The sequence below is a fragment of the Phalacrocorax carbo genome, chromosome 4, assembly GCF_963921805.1.
Source record: "Phalacrocorax carbo chromosome 4, bPhaCar2.1, whole genome shotgun sequence".
NCBI lineage: Eukaryota > Metazoa > Chordata > Aves > Suliformes > Phalacrocoracidae > Phalacrocorax > Phalacrocorax carbo.
In genome coordinates, this window is record NC_087516.1 from 70,228,591 (window position 1) to 70,249,230 (window position 20,640).

The 20,640-nt window shown below is 46.7% G+C and overlaps 3 protein-coding genes across 26 annotated transcripts in view; 2 read left to right on the top strand and 1 right to left on the bottom strand.

The window, feature by feature from the left end:
* The window catches only part of LIN54 (lin-54 DREAM MuvB core complex component), a 38,998-nt gene extending 36,123 nt beyond the window's left edge, over positions 1 to 2,875 (top strand). For all 5 annotated transcript variants that reach the window (XM_064450414.1, XM_064450415.1, XM_064450413.1 and 2 more), the window contains one exon: positions 159 to 2,875. In XM_064450414.1, the coding sequence (XP_064306484.1) occupies positions 159 to 360 (202 nt within the window). In that variant the 3' untranslated portion in view covers positions 361 to 2,875. The remainder of the gene's footprint in view (positions 1 to 158) is intronic.
* Positions 2,876 to 2,925: 50 nt separating this feature from the next.
* Positions 2,926 to 11,038, bottom strand: THAP9 (THAP domain containing 9). Of its 3 annotated transcripts, none has more exons than XM_064450409.1 (5): positions 10,861 to 11,038; positions 10,578 to 10,773; positions 10,189 to 10,489; positions 9,245 to 9,395; positions 2,926 to 8,179 (listed from the first exon to the last, which is right to left on the bottom strand). In XM_064450409.1, the coding sequence occupies exons 1-5, from the start codon at positions 11,001 to 11,003 to the stop codon at positions 6,229 to 6,231; spliced, it is 2,742 nt and encodes a 913-aa protein (XP_064306479.1). In that variant the 5' UTR covers positions 11,004 to 11,038; the 3' UTR covers positions 2,926 to 6,228. The 3 variants fall into 3 exon arrangements, with proteins under 3 accessions (XP_064306479.1, XP_064306481.1, XP_064306480.1); XM_064450411.1 differs by having other exon boundaries at positions 7,924 to 8,118; XM_064450410.1 differs by having other exon boundaries at positions 7,924 to 8,179; positions 9,204 to 9,395.
* A 263-nt stretch (positions 11,039 to 11,301) lies between these two features.
* SEC31A (SEC31 homolog A, COPII coat complex component) overlaps positions 11,302 to 20,640 on the top strand; it is a 45,523-nt gene continuing 36,184 nt past the window's right edge. For 15 of the 18 annotated variants that reach the window (XM_064450388.1, XM_064450390.1, XM_064450392.1 and 12 more), the window contains exons 1-7: positions 11,303 to 11,522; positions 11,870 to 12,130; positions 12,776 to 12,858; positions 13,371 to 13,494; positions 16,466 to 16,664; positions 17,994 to 18,089; positions 20,016 to 20,156. In XM_064450388.1, the coding sequence (XP_064306458.1) occupies positions 12,780 to 12,858; positions 13,371 to 13,494; positions 16,466 to 16,664; positions 17,994 to 18,089; positions 20,016 to 20,156 (639 nt within the window). In that variant the 5' untranslated portion in view covers positions 11,303 to 11,522; positions 11,870 to 12,130; positions 12,776 to 12,779. Of the gene's footprint in view, positions 11,523 to 11,869; positions 12,141 to 12,775; positions 12,859 to 13,370; positions 13,495 to 16,465; positions 16,665 to 17,993; positions 18,090 to 20,015; positions 20,157 to 20,640 lie in introns of all 18 variants that reach the window. The other 3 variants (XM_064450406.1, XM_064450389.1, XM_064450407.1) reach the window with 3 other exon arrangements.

Genomic DNA, 20,640 nt, shown 5'->3' on the forward strand with positions numbered 1-20,640 from the left:
CACCAGTTCATTTCACTCCCTCTTGATTGTCTAAAGGCTATTGGAAGCAATGGGGCGGATGAAATCTCATCAGCCCGTGTACTAAAAAGTTACCCAGCCCTTGAGTTAGGTTCACTGTGTGTTTTTGCTGAGAGCGAGTGGAATTTTCTTTGTTTCAGGCTGCCATTTACATTTGTAACCAAGGAGGTAGCTGATGCAACCTGCGAATGCCTTCTCGCACAGGCAGAGCAAGCAGAGAAAATGGGCAAGTCAAAAGCTGCAGCAGAGCGCATGATCCTGGAGGAGTTTGGACGCTGTTTGATGAGAGTTATTAACTCTGCAGGGAAGTCCAAAAGTGACCCTTGCACCATGAACTGCTGACCATGCATGTGAGCCACAACAAAGCAGACTGAACAGAACACTTAAGGCACAGGGACACTTTGGTTTGTCATAGAGGATTTGATAACATTTGTTAATTTGGTGCTTGTTGTAAATTGACCTGTGTAAGATTGAAACAAGAAAAATCTTTTATAACAAGATGTAGAGCCTTTTAAATCTTAGCTAAATCCTCTTCTACTTAAGACAATGTCTAGAGGTCAATTCTTCTTCCTGATGTACAGCTTTTACCTTGGGTTTCTTAAAAATAAGATGTGTTCTCCCCTTTCCCCAGAAAAAATGCCTGAAGAGCATATATAAATTATTTTAATATATATTTACTGTGTATGGAGTTGCATAACTTTGTGCATACAGGAAAACACAGGTTGTGTCAACAGCCAGGTGACACTTTTGGCAACAGGCATGTAATAAGATCCAAGATAGTTCTGAAAGGAAGTGTGTAAAAATGAGCACATATATGGAAAGTGTACATGTATTTAGGACCTGACACAGCAAGTTTCTTTAGTGCACAGAGCACTGTGGAGTACACAGGTAATAATACAGAGGGGTTGCTTGCTTGCAGATTTAACATTGGGCAAGTGGTAGAGAATCTTGCTGGAGCAGGGCCCAAGGGGTTTAGAAGCAAATGAAATTAATGGAAATTTTTTGATAGGTATGTAGCTGAGAGCTCAAATGTTTAAGCTGGAACTTGAAGGCAGAGACAGTGGCCTGTTTTCGGAAGTGAGGAAAAGCAGCCATGCTGCAATACCAGACTGTCTGCCTGGTCTACAGTGTAACCTAAGTGTGCAGCAGACCGATGCTGTTGCATAGATGAAGCTTGGTTTTTCAGAGGTCTGCAGCAGCCTAATCCCTCACTGGAGGAAGGGATGTGCGGTCCACTGTGTTTTCTAGGATTGAGCTGTAACTCTGGAAAAGTGTTCATCTGAGAAACTGATGTCACTGGAGACCGTGGAGTTGTCTTAGTGAGGACTCAAGACAATCTGCATCTGTATCGACTTACCAAGGCAGGTATGGATCACATTCAGCCTGGTTGTGGGTCTTCAGGATGCTGCTTCTGTGTGTTGGTAATTTACTTGTCGGAAGGTTATTTTTTTAGTATTGTTTAGAATGACTGAGAGCGCCATGATCGGAGAGGATGCTAGCATAGAATCAGGACTGCTACCAAAACAGATGGATGGATTCTTTTACATAAAGCTTGGGGTTGGGGGGTGTGTGGCAGCAGGGGGAATCAACTATAGTGGTGTACAGACTAGGGCAGGGGATTTTTTCAATATTTGTTACAGGCAATCTCAGATACCATTTTTGATAGTGCAACACACTTGCAAAATTAACCTGGGAGGTTAGTTACCTACCATGAATGTCAATAACCATGTTTAATCACAGGTGTTTTTATTATCTCTCACTCAGCCTGAACTAGCTAGGTTTTTGCAAAAGGGATTTTGTATTCCTCCTGTAAAACTGTAAATAAAGAAAATGCAGCAGAGCTCTTTCTCCAAGTTTCTAGCAGGGCCAGGCTGGGGAAAGGTAGGAGGTAGGCAAACCAGCAGCAGAGTTAAGTGCCTACATGTGTGATGGCAATAGGATGGGAGGATGCTTCTACTCCTGTCTTCACCCCACAGTCCTGTGCACTGAGCAAAAGGCCCTTTTTCCCTTCTCTGGTGTCTCCTTGAAATGCCTTGGGGGCACAAAGGGCCTAGGAGGTGGCCAGCAGTGGTGGTGGGCCTGTTGAATGGCCCTTGCAGACAAGGTTTGACCTCCCAGTCACCATTTGAAAGGCCCTGTCTGCTATTAACATCTCCCTGAGCATAAATAGCAAGTATATTTGTGCAAATCTCTGAAAAGGGAATCCACCTCTTGTGCAACACTTTTTTTTCATAATTAGAATTTGGATTTACTAACAATCAGTGCAGTAACTTTACATGTAGATAGTGCAGATATTAAGTTTACTTTTAGTGACCTAATACAGTATGTCCAGTAACATTTGTATAAATGTAAATTAGTGTAAGTGAATAAAGTAATACCTACTTACGTTATTTTTCAAAGATTGCAATATGCCTTGTTTTGTTTAGACTTCAATCCATGTTAGTTTTGTATATATTCTGTGTCTTACTCTAAATTGCACCTTTCGTGATGTGTATTTATATACAGTGTGCAAAAACACTTGTGAAATTTAGATTACAGTTGTAATTATGTATGATGGTATTGCTTGAGAATATTTTGCTTGTAAAGACTTTGAAGGTGCAATCAAATGCTCTTAGTTCTTCTATTTTGTTTTGAACAAGCTTTTTTCAAATATTAATCTTGAATTCCTTTCTCCCCCCTCCCTGGTGTAGAACGTGTGAATTGGTTTTTGTACTTCCTTAGCCATTTGCATCAAACTGCTGGACAAGATTTACAGTCAAGTTCATCCAGTTACATAATAATTGGGAATGGGGCAAGGGTTCATTTTCTAGTTCTGTTTACATCTGAAAGTAGAAAAATTAAATTTATATTTACTAGACCGATTCAGAGTACACTTTTCTATATTGTACAAATAAGTCAGATGAATCACAAAGAAAAATAAACATTTATACTATTCTGTAAATATTTTTTTGCACTCATTTCCTTCAGCACTGACAGATACACACAAGATTTTCACTGGAACATGAAAATAAATCTGTTAACACTAGACCCACTTCTGATGCAAGTACTGGCTTGGATTTTCAGCATGAGATCGAATCCTACCAGAGGTAAACCCTTGGTTACTAGCATACTGTCGTGCCTAGCAATTCATCACACATTGTGGAACAGTTCATAAAAGGCCAAAATGTGTCAACCAAGCCAGCACCAGATAGTTGAGCCCACATGATCATTTCTCAATTTCTTTTAAACTCTTTAATGAGAAAGCATAATTTTTTTCATGAGCACTGACTGGGCAAGAGTTAAGCTCAGACTGAGTAGAAGGATGTGCAAGGCCGTTCTGCAGCGCCCTTGAAGACAGCAAGGGTATTCCACAGAGCTTATTGAGGACCCTGGGCAAAACTTTGAGGCAAAACTTTGTCAAGACTCTTAGACTGCTTGTTATCAAGATGCAATGCACTGTTTCTTGTTGCATTTGTGTCTTTTTATGTCTGTCTTGGAGAGAAGGTTTGTGAGTGGCTTTTGCAAAGTTGTATTTCTCAGTGGCATTAAGGAATAGAAGTCAGTTAAGAGAGTTTGTGGTTTGTTTCTCCAAAGTAAAACCTGGCTTTGTGCATCCAGTTTCTACGTTCAGCTTTTTATAGCAACTTGGTAAAGGTAGCATACGAACAATGCTCAGGGAGTCTTAGGAGCATTGTTAGGATGTTGAGCAAATGAAAAATATTATTGGACTAAGCTTTTCCACCCCTAGCGCACCAGCTGCCACAGGACAAGGCTGTTAGTTACCTTAGGCTGCAGTGGAGGAATGAGAGAAGGAATGAGGTGCTCAGAGTGACTTAGGGGTGGGCTTGTGTAGACCTCATGGGGGGTGTGGTGCTAGCAAGAGTGAGGGTGTTTCAGAGCGAGATGGTGAATGTCTGAGCAAGGAGTTGCTGGGAAGAGAAAGCAGTGTCCAAAAGATCCTTTGGGAAAAGGAGTGGTGTGGCAAATCATTTGGTCACAATTGTGGAGTTATGAATGCTGAAAAAGTCCACTGAAACATGACAGTTCCTGCAGTGTCAGTACAGCCAGCAGTATCTGTGGTGGGAAACAGCAGGTCTGTATTTTTTTGGGAAATAATGGCAATTGGTACAGGGTTCCTATAGCAACTGTCAACCTTTTTTATAATATTGGATAGCTTTGTTAATTAGATAACTGCCATGCTTTTTTCTAATAATGTGCTTTTGCTCAAATATCATCCTACCAAGCCCTTTAAAACTTCCTCAAGATCTCTTGAAAACATCTGTCATCAATATTTTAGTGAACTACAAAAGGATATACAAACTGTGGTGGTTGTGGGTATGGGCAGGTCAGCCACAGGAATGCACAGAGCCTAATGTCAGCCTATCTGTGCAGTGGTCTCTGGCTCAGTTGGCTGATCGGCAGCAACTGCACAAAACCCATGAGGAATTCAGAAATGGGGAAGCCCTGTGCACAGCACACCTGCCATGTTCACAGCTTCACCCCAGCAGCCAGGAGTTCATGCAGATCTTTGTGCAAGAGCTTCCCATTCAGGATGCAGCTCGGTATGACTTGAGCAAGACAAGCTCCCTCAGATGTAAACAGGAAGTGGCAGCTGGCTTATGTCCAGCTGAAAAAAATGCACAGCAAGGAAGTGCCTGTTCCCTACTGCTCAGCTCATATTGGGACTAGAAGTTTAGGCAATGCAAATGTTACAGCGCTACGTGAGTGCAACCAATTAACCACTGGGATTTCAGCAGCATTTTGTCAGTTGCTCTAAAAATCACATATGGGAGGGGAATAGTTTCTTGCAGTCTTTTGTGGCTGGCATGGCTCCATGGCAGTGATAGATTCAACTAGCTTTGCATAGGTAATTGGACTGGAAAAAAAGTCTAGAGGTTTTGGTTTGCTACTCCCAGCAGAACAAGTGAAGTTCTGTGGTGCTGCTGCTCTCAAAGCAGAGCCTGAGGAATTGAGTGCAGCAGCTGTGCTCCCACAAGTGGGTAGGACTAAGGGGAGGAAGAACCCAAACCAATGAGGGAAAGTTTTGTCAAGTCACTGGTAGGCAGGATGGCAGCTTGAATATTATTCCTGCCCTGGGACATGGCAGCTTGCCATTTTTCATCTTACCTCCAACATGCAACTTGGAAGTAACCAAACAGCCAGAGTTTTGTGGATACCAGTTGCCTTCCATCTCTGTAGATGCAATTGCTGTTCTGTGTGGCAAAGGGAAGCTGCTTAGCAGCAGTTATGTCAAACTATTCCAGGTAAAGCACTGCAAACCAAAGCAGCTTCCTTGCCACAGAAATGAACTAAGAAGCCTGTCCTACTTGGTGGCATCAAATCTGTGATTCAAGTAATTAGTGGAAACAATATCTGAAAAGGAGATTGCCTTGTGCCCTGGGCTGTGGGATACATGCCAGCTCTGAGAAGATGGGGCCACGAGGCACAGTTGAGTGGGTGACCTGATGGGGCCATGTAACAGGACCTGAAACACTCACCCTCCAGCAGCATACCCACATGCTGGTGCCTGGGGCCCCTGGGCACAACAGCACTGCCACCTCACCTTCATGGACAACAGCCTTTTTGCTTTACCTCATTTGCAAAACATGAGGCTTTAGTGGGTACAGTTTGATAGTGCAGTCCCACCTTCAGAGGATCTAGACTTAAACAGTTTTAGTGGTTTGAGACATGTAGGAGTAGAGATCAGAGCTTGTGTACAACTTGAGTGCCATTTTGTTTCTTTACATCTTTATTTTCCTTTTTAAGTAAAAGCTCTGCAAGCTTTCTTGCCTCCAGCTTTTTTAAAGATCTGCTTTGGTGAAATCGAATTACTAGCATGTGTGATCCCACCCAACTGCATGGAAGATGGATCAGTTTTCTCCTGGCAAGAGCACTCACAGCACTAAGCCGCCTAGCACCTCCAGGTGACACTGCAGTGACCCCTACCACTTTCCCAGGCATCCTGAGCAACTGTTGCTCACCCTGACCTGCCATACAAGTCTCATGAAATACATAGCTGCTTTGCAGGATTGGTGGATAGAACACAGGATTAGATGAATTTCCTTGCTTTGATCAGCCAAACTCTGATCAGATGGTTTGCAGTTACCACTTATCAACACCAGTTTTGCTGGCCAAATTATGGGAAGACACATCATTTCCTTGTGTGTTGTCTAGATGTGACCGTTGCTGAGCCTCAGTAAGGGATAGTACTCCTTGGAACAGCAGTAGTACTCATGACCCTGTGTGGGTTTGGCTTGACTGACAGCTGCCTAGTGGTGATGGAAGTAAACGTTTTCCCTTCAGTCTGTGCCTTCCACAAGGGTATTTCAAGTTGAGGTATTTGGCATGGTTTGTTCTGATGTTTAAATAACATCGTGTTATTGCCTTTACTAAGATTGTGTAATGATTGTTGACACACAACTCACCATCAAATAAGTGGTTTGTGAGGGTGGGGAAGAGGGGACTTTCTCCCAGAAGCTGCTGGAAGACTTTCTGTTCTAGAGACAAATGCCATAGCTTGGTGTTGTTGCTGTCTCCTACTTTGCCATACCGGTTTAGGCCTTGTTCCAAAATGCTTGTTATGTGGTACACACTTGCTGAGGGCAGACTCACTCCACCTAACTTTTTTATGTACAGCACTGACCCACATCTTAGCCTGCTCTCATCTGACTCAAAGAGGGAAGCAAGACAAGCCTCGCATTGCAAGTCAGAGGCTAACTGCTCAGCAATGAAGCCTGCAGTGCAGGTGATGCTCTGTGCATGCAGCGATAGATCTGTCAGTGCATTACTCAGTGCAGAGCCACGTAAAAGCAGGCCTGCACAATAGGGGTACTCTGTTGCCAGTGTCCTCCCACAAGCTGGGTTATACTGAGCACGAATGCTGCCAAGGGTCAGATCTCTTCTACGAGACAGGGATATGTCTAAGGAACTCATGTTGTCTGAGCCATTGCTGTGTGGTGAGCCTGGTGCCAGGCTGCAGCTGGCCAGCAGTTTGTGATAAGCAGCCTGGAACACAGTGCAGGTGGGGCTCCCGCTGCTGCCACAGGCTTGCTGGAGGGCCCTGAGAAACACCTCCAGTGGGTCGAGGCTGAAGGCACAGGTCAGGAGGTGGTGGGAAGGATTCCCTTCTGGACATACATAGTTAGCATAAAGCCACTTGAGGCTTTCAGCATTGAGCAAGAAACTCAGAAACCCTAGTTTACGTTTGCTCTTAATAACGTATCTCCCCATAGAGTCTGTTAAGGTGACAAAGAAGCTCTTGGCCTCATTAAAGAGGTAGCTTATTTTGGTGTAATTTGTAGCTAGAAAAGGCCCTGTAAGTCCCCTTCTATAGGGACCTTTGCCATGAAATACATCGCACAGACAGCTCATCAAACGCACAAACTTGACAGTCCCACTGCAGTTCTGGAATGAGGCCAGACCCAGCTTCTGGAGGTGTTCCAGGGCATCAGCAACACCCTCGCTGAACAACAGGGTAGCAAGGTTGACCTTAAGGTGGTAACTCTCCTCAATCCTAGGTCTGCCTGACTTAGGACTGCATGGGTCTAATACCCTCTGTTCCTGCAAAGCTGCCAGCTCCACCACATGCTGCCACCACACGGCATCACTGAGCCACTCTATCTTCTGGAAGCACTGCAGAGCATTCCTTATCAGCTGGAGTGCATGGCAAATGTCAAAGAAGTAGGTGATGCTGTGAGCAGAGCCAGGTGGATGCTGGAAAGTGCACTGAATCCTTTCGGGATCTACCCTGATCCCCAGAGCTCTGGCCGTCTCAGCACCACAAGCAGTGGCACCTGATGTTACAGCCAGCACCGTGATGCCTATGTTGTTCAGCTTACTGATGGTCTGACGAAGCAGCTGAGCAAGTAAGCAGCCAGTTGTGCTGTTCACAAAGAAGTAGCCGAGTGGAGCTGTCCAGGGACTCGAGATGCCGACTGCCATGAGGATTATCACTTCTGAGGCCAGTGGGGCTTCATCAGCATCAAGGACGCCTGCTCCCAAGTCAACAAAGCCTGTCAGGTGCTGGGTCTGTGGGTCCCACTCCTGCCGCTTCTGCAGGGACATGTCTTGTACCATCAGAGCACAGTAGCAGTAGGCCTGTTCCCCTCTGTCCACCTTTTCCTGAAGGCGGAGAAAAATGTCATTGCTGAAGCCTGCAGCAGCCTCATTATTAGACAGCCAACTGGAAAAAAAGGGAGGGTGCCATTAGGAGATGTGATTCTGAGAAAACTGAAGCAACAGTCAGCACCTTTTACCACTTAGGACATGGTCAGCCATGTCCAGAGCTGTAGAGCAGGATAAGGCACAGAGTATAAAGCAAGCAGCCCTGCCTTTCTTAATGCACAGTCTGAGTTTCTTTTCCTCACACCTTAGTGTGGGTAGTAAATGCTGAGCCTACATACTTGCAATGGGTTACACAACTGAGTTGTGATCTAGAAATATCTCCCTTCTGTAACTTTGAAACAAGACACTTGTCAAGATTCACTAACTTCCCAGAGTCCTTATGAGGCAAGGTGAGGAAAGCCAAAGCTCTAGTCTAACTACTTTATGCAGTCCTTCGCTTTCTCATGTTTTGTTCTTGACTTCTCCCTTGTCCAGAAAACAGGCCTAAAGTTTTCCATGTATAGTCCTACTGGTTTTGATTTCCTCTACTGACACTTATTCCTGCCTTTATCTCCTCACTCAGTTTTGGCTGTTGGTGGAGTACTGGTGGAGCACCCTTCACACTGCCTCCTGCTGCTTCTTTTCAGGAGGTCACCTTCCTTGTATTTGCCCTTCCTTCCACCACATGGCTCATCCCTCCCCTCTCACAAGTCTACGCTGGCACATACTCTTGCCCTGTGATGCGCAATGTGGTAAAGCACCTCTGCTTTTTTGTATTCTTCCTTCTTCCCCAGTGAAGTAAAACATATAGACCCTAGAGCAGCTGAGGTCCCACAATGAACCTTTTTTCACACCCATACTCATCTGGGAATACTTAGCAAACTCCACGCTTACTTCAAAATTGTTAATGTGAGGAATGTGTTATTGTCATGCTGTGATCCACACACATAACCACATACCAGCTCTCTGAGATGAGGGGTATCAATATTTCTTGACATTTGCTTTTCACTCTACTTCTGTCACTAAAACAAAGCAGGGAAAAACTACTACTCCCACTGAATGTTTTCAGGACAGATCTGCTACACCTATTTCTACATGAGTACCTGGAAACACATTCAGAAGGAATGAATGAATAAAAACTTGCTTTGTCAGGCTGTAAGGATGAGGGAGGGGAAAAATCTTCCGTAGATAATCATAGGCCTTAATATGGTAGAGGTGGAGAATACAAGCAAATTGCCTCATTTCTGGTGAGTAGTCTGCCATCTGCCTCCAGCTGTGCAACTCACAAGGCAAATCTGCTTGAAAAAAAACCCAAGAGGTCAGCTTTAGTAAAGCAAATAAATAGCTGATAACTTAAGAAGGATGCATAATACAGAGATATTGCAGAATACAAGGCAACAGCGTAGCTGTTCTTCTCTTCTCCAGCAACTGGAACCACTCAGTCCTGAAGTCTGGTGTGAAGTGTACAGCTCAAAAATGCTGCCGTCGTGCTTCGCCTCTTCCTCGGGATGGGCAGTGGCCAGGGAGTCCCACCATGCTGTCTAAGGCCAAGTTCCTGACACACCTTTCCCCTCTTTTCCTTTTGAATGTCATTCCACAGTTTTGAGTAGACTTGTGTCTTACATGTAGGTGCTGCTTAAAAATTGATATAACAGGAGAGAAACCATTAACTTACAGTTGGCTCTGCAACTTGAAGTGGCTTCTTCAGGTTATATTATTAATGTTAACAGAGATTGCTTCTGGATAGCGGGAAAGACAAGGTCTTCCTAGCTAAATATACTATATTCTTGAGCCATCTGTCAGCTGAATGGTGGCATGGTTTGATTTAATAGCCTTAGTTACAGGTCTGACCTGAGCACCATAGCCAGCCTCATGTAATTGAATTTTTCAGGGAGACTTTAATTGTTTGCAGGATTGGTGGTTGCATTCCAGACCTACAGATTGCAAAGCCTTTGCACTATAGCACTAGACATAGCAGTCTAACAATCAGGGATTATCGATACCATAAAGTCCAACAAATACATAAAACTGGGGTGAGGGAGTACAGACCACGAAGCACTCTGCCTTAGCAAACGCCCCCAGCAGTACCTGAAAAGTGGGCCTGCAGCAAACTCACGGTTTCCTCTGAAAGCTGCTGCCGATCTGCCAGTTCCCGGAGGACCGTCGCCAGCGTTCTGGGCCTGTGTGCGGGGGAGCATCTCCCATCCGCAAGGAGCTCCGGCTGCTGCTGCGGGGCCTCCAGCGGCGGCCGCGCCTCGCCGCCGGCTGCCTGCTGCTCCTGCAGGCTGTAGTTGTGGTCCCCAGCGGTGACTCCGGCGGGGGGGCTGGGGAGTGGCTGCTTCAGAGCTCGGGCGGCGGGCCCACTCCTCCGGCCGGCGCCCGGCGGCTCCTGGAAGGGAAGGGAGAGGGGAGGTCACCGCCCGCCGCCGCGGCCCGGCTCGGGGGAAGAGGGGAGAGCGACCGCCTCCGGCACGCACCGGCTGGGGGAAGCGGGAGGGCACGGCCCCCCGTCGCAGCTTCCGCCGCAGTCCGTAGCGCTCGAAGTCGGCCTCCGCGAAGTGCCGCGAGCAGAGGATGGCGCCGGGGCCGGGCCGCCAGGCCTGGCGGCTCCGCGGGTCCACACGGTTCACGGCGCGGATCCACTCGCGGCGCTGCGCAGCGTCCACCGGGAACCTGCGGCAGAGGGGAAGAGAGCGGGAGGCGCGGGCGGGGGCTGCGCAGGCGGCGCCCGGGGCTCCCGCGGGGAGCGGCCGCACTCACTGGTGGAAGGAGATGCCGCGCTCCCGGCTCCGCCCGTTGTCACGGGCGGTGCAGCCCAGCGCCGAGCAGCTCCGCGTCATGGCCGCCCCGCCGCCACCGCCGCGGCCCGCCACCACGCCCCGCCACGGAACGCGCCCGCCCATTGGCTGACATCGCTCGACCTCCCAGTTTCCTCCTTCCCATTGGCTCACTTGTGAGCCACGACAGCCGAGCCTTCCCAGTGAAAGCTACTTCTGCGTTGGGCGCAGCGGCCGTTGCTGGTTTTCTTGTGGCAGTTCCGCCTCGGTTTGACGTCACAGAGAAGCAGGCGATGGGAATGAGAGGAGAACCAAGCCAACCGGTAGCGGCGGCGGAGGAAGAAGCAGCCAATGACAAGCAGTGATCCTTACAGCCAATAGGAGCAGCGCTTCTAGTCCCTATATATAGCGGGTGGGTGAAGAAACAGTTCTTTTTGGCGCCGCGCGGCGGTCGGTGGCTCGGAAGGGGTTCCAGGCTAGGGGATGCCCGCTGGCGGGGCTGCTCTCCGCGGCCCCTCGGCCTCGCCGGGGCAGGAGCTGCAGCCGCGACAACGCCCGTCCCGGGCACAGCACCGGCCCGCTGAGCGGCGGCGGAGTCCGGCAGCGGGAGGCGGCAGCAGAGCTGTGCTCCGGCTGCCATGAGAGGTGGGTCAGGGGCTGTGGCCGGAAGCGCCCCCAAGCCACGAGCCGCCCCCGCCGCCCCGGGCTGTGAAAGCCAGCACGTCGCCGGGTGCGGCGGCTGGGTCGCGGCGTCACGCGTGTTGGTGCTATTCCCCCGCCCCGAAAGGCGGAGGAACCCCCCCTCTCGTGGGCCTGGCCCCTGTCCAATGATGAGCCTTACTGCTGTTCACATCATGACCACGCCGTGATTATTGTCCATGAGCTGAGGAGGACAGGCGGCACCGGAGCCCCCGTGCTGCAGGCGCTTTCCCCCGGTCCGCCTGAGCCCCAGCGGGGCGGCCGCCCCTAACGCCTGTCTCTCTCTTCCCCAGGGCCGATCGCTGCTCCTGCCCCGAGAAACCCGGAGCAGACCCCGAAGAAGGAGGCGGCCACGTACACCCTTCCCCCCCACACCGCCCTCCCACCGCGCACACACACCGTTCCCCCGTTTCTCGCCTAGGGCAAGGCGGAGCCCTGCTCTGCACCGCCCGGAAGCCGCGGGGCGCGCCCGGAAGCCGGCGGCGGGCGAGGGGCGGTGCCGCGGCTGCCACGTTGGAGCGGGCCGGGGCCGGTTGAGCGCTGGGAACGTGGAGGTGAGAAGAGGTGGGGGAAACCCTCGTTGTCCACTTTTTTTTTTTTCTTCTCTCAGCTCCTGTCGGAAACGGGGCCTCGGTACCGGTCGGCACGGCGGCGTTCAGGCGCCGGCGCCCGCTGGCCGTGCACCGTATTTTCGAGGTGGGGGGAGCCCCAGGGTGTTGAAATCAGAGCAAAAAAAAATAAGAAGGTGGAGGCTTTTAAACTGTTTTTCGTCCTCTGATCTGGCTGGCTGCTGAGGTTGTTTGGTGGCGACGGTCTAGGGTGGGTTTTCTCGAGGGTGGGTTTGTTTCGCGGGTTAAGGCTGAAAGCTCTAAGAGCGACCCTTGCGTGCTGTGACGTTGCTCGAAGACGGTTTTTCAGAGCAGCTGAAGTTTTGCCCACATTATCGTGCTTTATGGTCTGTTCAGCAACCATCAGTCTCCTCTACGTGTCAATGTTATCCTGTCAGCGGAGAATTATTCCTCCCCTTCCCCCTACGTGTCCCCTGGGGAGGGTGGCTTAGGTGTCTGTCTGTGGGATATCTTTAGGAAAATTATCACTCTTGCTGCATTTACCAAGTCCTAATGCAGCTGCTGGATCTCTGGCAGTGCAGTCTCTCCATGCTCTATTTAAATGTTACTTTTCTTGGTTTTATTTTTTAGTGAAATGAAGCTGAAGGAAATTGATCGTACTGCCATGCAGGCATGGAGCCCTGCCCAGCAGCACCCCATTTACCTGGCCACAGGTGAGTTTCTGGGAAGCATGTGCTAGCAGGCCTTGGGCTATGTGTGGTGGCTGCAATGAAGTGGTCGTAACTGAAAGTTGTAGGAGTTATTTCGTGTCCTGAAGGCTGGAACAAGTATATGGTGCCTTTAGTGGAGTTTGCCAGTTGTGCTGTGCATGAAAACACACTTTGCATTCTGCAAGTAACAGCCAGCATCCTCTTCTTTTTGCCAGGGTAAGGTGACAGCAAGCCTAACCACTAGTTCACTGTCCCTTGCTGCTTGTTTGTAGCTTTGATCATTTTCTGTGCATCGTCAGGGAGAAGCAGGCACTTGCCCAAAGCTTCTCCTGTTCTTATTGGTTAAGAAACCCCCAAAGGGGGAACCATGGGGAGGAGATGCAGAACTACATCTTAAATAACAGAAACCTGACCCCATCTTAGGGTCCTTTTTGCAAGGATGATGTTTTTAATGCCCCTCCTTGTGCTGCTTTTGCCTATCATGGCTTTCTTACTCCAAGCACACTTCTTTGTAGGTACATCAGCTCAGCAGCTGGATGCAACCTTCAGTACAAGTGCTTCTCTAGAAATATTTGAGCTGGACTTATCAGACCCTTCACTGGATATGAAGTCCTGCGCCACCTTCTCCTCCTCTCACAGGTAAGCAGTGGGGTTGTAAAGGAAAAGTAATGGCTCTGGTACTGTTGTACATGGTGCACGTGGAAAGGCCACTTCATGAGGTTTATCTACAGTTGTTAAGGAGAGGAACAGTGCTGAAGGATGAAGGCGTGTGAGTGCCACTGATGTGAGACAGTGAGGTGTCATTGTGAAGGCAGTGAGCTCGGACTCCAAGAAGTTGTAAGCAGCTCATGCTCTGACTTAAACCTAAAAAATATTATGTTGCCTGGCAGGTTTGAATATGTGCGCACATTGTTTATCTTGGGGGGCCCCTAGGATTCTCCAGAGAACAGAAGGAAATGTGAAATTATGAAAATGCAGTGGCAACTTTTCACATTGCCCCATCCTGTTTGCATTTAGGTATTTCAGGGAGATTCCTGTAACATAACTAAACGGGGTCATATTGTGTGTCTAGTGTCATACCTTGCCCCACATCTGAGAAGTCAAGTTCCCGACTGTACAACTCCACTTAGCTCTTAGTTCCTTACCATGTGCTTGTCCAAAGAAATATTGTTAGCATCAGTGTCCTATTTCCATCGTGGCAGCACTTGTAGTGGCTCTCTGGTGGCTCGTCCAGTGGCTGCGCTCATTGTGGGTGAGCTGAAACAACACAGATGGAAGTGCAGGACGTTTCTGTGGGTAGAGAAAGGGGTGAAATTTTTCTCTGCCATTGGATTGGGTCCTTGTGTTTTTCATACCATCTAGTGTCATAAACACTCTTTCCCCTGGTGCTTGAAATGACGTGACTGGAGGTGCAGGCTATTACAGTATTTTGCTAGGACGGTCAAATGAGAATGTGCCGCTTCTAGAGAAGCAATTGCCATCTCCCCCACCCTGACATGAATATAAATTAATTGGACTTGAGTCTTCGTTATCTGTTCTAAAGCTGTAACTTCAAGGCCTAAGGACCTATAACTGTTTCCTAAAGTTCTTGGCTAAACACAGTTTGCTGGGTTCCTAGAGGTTGTGTTGCCTATAAACAACTTGAGAGGCATTGAAATAGTGCACTTTTGCACTCAGTAAGATTGTGACCGTGCTTAGGGATGCTCTCCTGATTTGGGTAAATAACAGTTGTGGTAGCTTTTGCAGGAAGAAGCACAAGGTGTTAGGCTGCTGGCTTTGTGCCATGTCATTTTGGTTGTAATGATTCGTGGGGCTGGCAGAGCAGCTGTGCTGGCAGGCAGCTCACAATCTGTGCCCTGCAGTTGTCTGTGTTTCAGTGTGTGGGGCTTGTGAGAAACAGCCACAGTCTCTGTTTAATGCCCTGGACTGTTGGCAAAGCTGATGTTAACACATCTTACTGACCCGCTCAGAGCAGGGTGAGGTGTTTGATCTTTTAAAATTTCCTTGTTCTACCTTGTTTTAACTATGACTGTTTTTTCAAGGCTTGCCAAGTGACATTTGCTTACTGAATTTCAAAAAACATTCTTTGTAGCCAGGATGCAATCCTCCTTTGAAAGTACTTCCTTTGGTGAGCAACACGATTTGACTTTGCCCCAGAAAATGCATTAAAAAGGGCATTGATTGTTGATTTTTATTTTATTTTTTAAAAGATAACAAGAAATGCTCTGACTAGCTATGTATATGTCAGGCTTTATTTTGGTTTGCAGCAAATGGAAATGTCCAGGTAATTAAACCCAAAGAGATGAATCCTGCAGTAGGCTTTTTTAATCGTTCTCCAAGGAAAGTTTTGCACTGCTTTTATAGTGCCATAGTTTGTCTTGGAAAGAGCAGAGGGCAAGAGGAAAGTAATTGCACAGTTAACTTTGTTTTTTGTTTATCACTGTTGTCTGCTTTCATTTTGGATTATTAAAAATCCTGTTGAATGTTGCTGGTAGAGTGTGGACAACCCTTGTTGGTCACTCCATTTCTTATAACCTTGAATAGTTAGGTGCAGAAGTATAAAAATCATACTCAGGGAAGGGTTCTGTCTGATATCACAGACCAATTTCCGTTCATAGCGTTGTTCTTTGGTTTACCCCCACTGTAACCTGAACACTATGCTAGGACACTGAGCATTTGGCTGTTACAGTATTTCTCACCCAGCATATGCTCAGCTTTCTGCAGTATCATGCTGAAGTTGCTGTGATTTAACTAAATTAATTTAAGGTTGTCCAGAGACATTGAAGAGATTAATAATAACATGGTGAATGCTAAAGTAACTCTTTGCCACCTTCCAGTCAATGAGGGTTTGCTTTCTGCTTGCATGAGAGCTGATATGTGACAGTGTGTCATCTTATGTAGAAGAAATTCCTTCCTTGCATGGCTGAATACACAGGAATGCTATTTTGCTTATGCAGCAAATTAATTGAGTTGAAGGAATTTTGGGTATTTGCAGATGGTGTGAAAATGCTTCATTTCTGGAAGTATGTTTAATTCCTCTTAATTTAGCCTGGAAAATAGATTGTGGTCCAAGAGACGCATGTCTGTGATGTGAATAAACTACTTGCTGAGCCTCCAGTACGGCAGATTAAATGTTTGTACATCCAGAAGTACAGATATAGAAAAAGATGTGGAATTTTTCTAGTTCAACCTTTTTTCTCTCTTGTATGAAGAGTTGCCCACAAATAGTAGAGGTTTATCTCCAGGCAGTGGTTGGATGGGCTTACAGTCTTACTTTGATTACTCCTATTATTTTGCAAAGGTGAGCTCAAAATCAGGTGCAGTTGGGAGCGTTTACCTGTTTTTGCAGCCTGGAGATGAGAGATGTTGCTGGTTACCAGGTTATTGGTTGTGCGTATTGTGACCCTGTGTCTATTGCCTTTCTGACAGAAGGGGTTGCAAGTACGGAGACTCATTCCTAGAGAAATGCAGGCAGTGCTTTTCTCTGGTGTGTCTGCTCTGTTAGCAGCAGTCTAGAGGCTTTAGCTGGGGTGAGCAAAATGGGGTGCATCAGTGTTTGTGGAGCTGGTGGTGGGTGGTTGTAAACTGTGGGGACCTCTGTGTCTTACAGATACCACAAGCTGATCTGGGGGCCATACAACATGAGCTCAGGTGAGAGAGTCTCTGGAGTCCTGATTGCCGGAGGTGAAAATGGGAATGTCATTCTGTATGACCCAGCCAAAATCGTAGCTGGAGACACTGAAGTAATAATTGCCCAGAAGGACAAGCACACAGGACCAGTAAGAGCGCTCGATGTCAACATGTTCCAGGTTGGTTTTCTGCTGTTCTTCATTACATACCGTCATAGATGAGTGGCCTGTCTTAACTTGTAACCTTAAACGTTTCTGTCCCTTTCTACTCCCCTGAAAAGCATGAACTAAATTTGGTGTTTGAGTGTCTGTTTGTACTTAGTTGGAAAAACCTGTCCTGTTACTGGAATTTAAAGGATGGGGAATCAGAGAGTTTAAAGTGTCTGGTTCATTCCTTCCCTTCATCAGTTTATGTTGTCAGTTTAGTGGGTCTTTTTCGCTCAGCGTACATATAAAATAGAGGTAGTCTTCTGTGGCGTTTTTAGCCAGTCTTATTTTTTAGGTCCTGTGTACCATGCCAATATTGTTCTCATCACATGGGCAGTATTTACACGCTCTCACTAATGTTTCTGGTGACATCAGATTTTAGGTATCTCCTTTGGGGGTTGGGTAAAGTCTGTCTTCAAGACCTCTAAGTATTGTTACTTAGAAAGAGGAGACAAAACAGGAAACACAGCAACGTGGCCTCTTTAGCAGAAGAGCTCTCAAAACCAGCAAGCTTTCCTCCATCACTAATGAGCGTTTACTTCCTTCTAGATACAGTGGGTTGGTTTTTCCTTTTCTTCACCAGTTGTGCAAGAATTCATTTGAACTCATTTCCTAAGTAGCACTTCTGTCCCTACACACTTGCTTTTTCAGCAAGGCCACCCTGTGTTCATTGTGTCCTCTCTGAATTGCATCCTTTCTGTTTCTGCCTGTTATGAAGACAGGTCTTGCTTGTCACCAGCCGTGGGATATGATCAAAGGGCGTTTGGTGCCCTATGCTTGTGTCGGCCTGCCTGGGCTTTTGCATCCCAGACACAGGATTGCTCTGGATGATTGCACTCACTGTGGGCGGGTGCTGTCCACTGCTGGAGGCACAAATGCCACGCTCCTTCCAGCCAGACCCACGCATGTAGTGGTCTGCCTGGAGCAAAGGTCTGCAGTGGCAATAGCCTTGTCTGCCCCTGCCAAGAATTGTCACTGCTTTCCACTCACCTGTCTTTGGCTGTGCCCCCACAGCCTCCTCATGGGAGTTTGCTGTGCAGTGGAGGAGCACTCCGCAAAACAGGAATTTTGGTCTTGGCATCCCAGTCTAGTGCACTGTATGGATTTTTTAATTTACTTAGTCTTACCTGCAATCTCAAAAAAACCTTGTTTTTTCCCTAAGCTGCTCTGTGTGAGCCAAAGGCTATATCCTGAGCCGATAGGAGAAATAGGCACAGTCCTGTGGATCTGATGCCTTCCAGCAGCTAAGACTGTGAACTGATGCAGAAAATACTCTTTAATATCTATTAATGTGTCTTACAGACTAATCTGGTGGCCTCTGGAGCTAATGAATCTGAAATCTATATCTGGGACTTGAACAATTTTGCCACGCCAATGACACCAGGAGTGAAGACGCAGGTACCAGATTTGTATTTGTTACATACTGCAGAGCAGGCTAATGAAAAATATGCATGTCACTTAAGTTGAGGGCTCTTTGAAACCTGCAGTTTTAAAGCTCTCTCCAGGGAAGGGGAAGCCTTTTGAAGTCTAACTTGTGTAGCAGTTAATTGTAGTTAGCCATGAGCTACATTTCTGGCAATGTTAGATACAGTCCTTAAGGGGTGATAAAACAGATCTCTCCATATCAAAATAAAGAAAAATATATTCCTGCATGCTGTTCTTCAGTGGCTTTCCTGAAGGCCAACATAAATAGGCGTTCTGTTGGTACTTAGTTTTTGTAATGTGCTTCTAGACTGTGGGGTTTGAGATTTTTCTCCTTGTGACATGCCTGTGACTGAAAGCATATGGCAGGAGCCCATGTCCTTAAGGACAGTACGCTCTGAGCGGCAGTATAGCTAGCTTTCAGTGAACACTTTTGGAAGTCAGTCAGTTGTGACAGCACTGTTTTGCCACACTTTGTGTCTAGCTGTGATTTTTTTGCCCAGCTCCATACAAGGGTGACTGGACCCTGGAGTGCAGTTTCCTGGTTGTGCCTGGAAGTGCAAGCATGCAGAGGTCCCATGCAATGAGTGGTTTGCTCTGCTTCCCATGCAGCAGCCCTGGATGTGGAGTCAAGTTTATCCACAAGACACCTGCAGTTTTGGCTGGCTGCACAAGCAGTTGATTCATGTCTTCACGTGCTGGGATTTTGTTTTCTAAAAAATTGTATTTGGCCAGGGAATGCTGAAGTATTCCCTTAGTCTTTGAGAAATGTTCCATTTTATCAAGGAACAAGTAATAATGAGCCAAGTATCTTAGGTTACACCACTTTTTAAATATCCGTAACCATTGCACATCTTCTAGTTTTCCTCTGCATGTTTCATTGCATACATGAATCTGAAGATCATGAAGGTACAGACTGAGGAAAATAGGAGGAAGATAAAAAGTAGCTACTGAGAAGTTGAAAGACGAGGCAGTAGGTTTGGCAGTTACCTTCATGGGTTTCAGGGAGTGTTTAATTGCTATACTTAAGGCCAGTGTTTAGCCTGTGTCTCTTAAATAAGATCTATGGGGAAAAACAATAGCCTTTTGTACTTTGTGCCTTGTGAAGAAAGAAAGAAGAATGGGAGGAAGTTGTTTCAATGAGTGTATGATTCTGTAGCTGTTACAAAATTGCACAAGAAGTTTGTGGTTACTGGCAAACGGGTTTGTTACAGCATGATAATTTGTAGACAACGAAGTGAGGAAATGGGATAAGAAGTAATTTTCAGTTTCAAGATTTTTAGTTTAAATTCTGTGGGTTTGCATACTTGGTTTTATCTGACTCATTTATTATCATGGGAATTTTGGAGGACACTCACCTTAAAGATCCTCGTATAGGATTTTTTAATATTTAATAGTCATTTTTTTAGGCTGAGAAATCTTTTAGTCCATATGCCTAATGACAGCTGGAAATAATAGTGCAACAATGACTGGGTTAACTTTGCTTTTAATTCTCAGAATAAAAATAAGCAGTTAGAGGGGAATAAAAAAGCCCCACAGAATTCCTCCAAGCAAACTTTTTTGTAAGTCAAAACCTAGTAATTCAAGGCAATAGGGCAGTTCATGTACCCGCATATGCTTACATGGAGTAATTTCCTGTTCTTGAAGGCAGTTGTGCTTAGTCTTCTAATGTATCATACTGTAGATCAGAAAAATGCAGATGTTACAGAGAAATCCTAACAGCTTATAAATCAGGGTTTATGGGCGTTCTACCCTACAGCATGTGTACATAGGAAACCAGAACACACATAGTACCTGGGATGAGTCTCCTTGCAGATTTGTCATTTAGCAAGTCCTGAAAATAACAGGTTTTGAGTCTTTGATTTGGAAAGGTTGTGACAGGCTGTTCTGTGTGTGCAACAGCCTCTTGAGGACATCAGCTGCATCGCATGGAACAAGCAAGTCCAGCACATCCTGGCATCCACCAGCCCTAGTGGCCGAGCTACCGTGTGGGATCTCAGGAAGAATGAACCCATCATCAAAGTCAGTGACCACAATAACCGGGTGAGTTAGCTATTGCATGGCTGCACAGGTCCTTGTGGAGAGGTGTGGGGCCCCTCTTGGCATGTGGGGAGAGGTCATAGCACCCATTCTTACACGATATAAAGATACTGGTGTCTGGCCCAGTTTTATACAACATGCTAAATATCTAATGCATTCTCTTAAAAGGCTATGTATATACAGACGGATTGTTAGCGTTTTAAACTAAAATGATCAGATGCAGATTGAAGCAAGGCACTCTGATTTCCTATCAGTGATAAGTTAGTTTGGAGGAAGCTATTACTGATTTGTTTGGGGCTACCACAAAGATTTTATTCAGCTAGGCAGAAATTACATGTTTTGTGTGGTGGAGACATAAGGTCGCAGCTGATGTGCACATTTAGTTTCGCAGAGCAGGTAACGTCATGACTTAGTGCTCAGGCAGAGAGGGCTTCATTGACATTACGGGTGGGATGAGCACAAAGGCTGAGTCCTGGCAGGACACTGA

What these genes read in the sequence shown, in the direction of transcription:
- THAP9 (XM_064450409.1), bottom strand. Translation starts at nt 11,003, where the DNA reads ATGGGCGGGCGCGTTCCGTGGCGGGGCGTGGTGGCGGGCCGCGGCGGT. An exon ending in CCTCCCGCTTCCCCCAGCCG is followed by an intron (nt 10,490 to 10,577) that starts GTGCGTGCCGGA and finishes CTTCCCTTCCAG; the next exon opens with GAGCCGCCGGGCGCCGGCCG. An exon ending in CATCCTTACAGCCTGACAAA is followed by an intron (nt 8,180 to 9,244) that starts GCAAGTTTTTAT and finishes CTTTTTTTCCAG; the next exon opens with TTGGCTGTCTAATAATGAGG.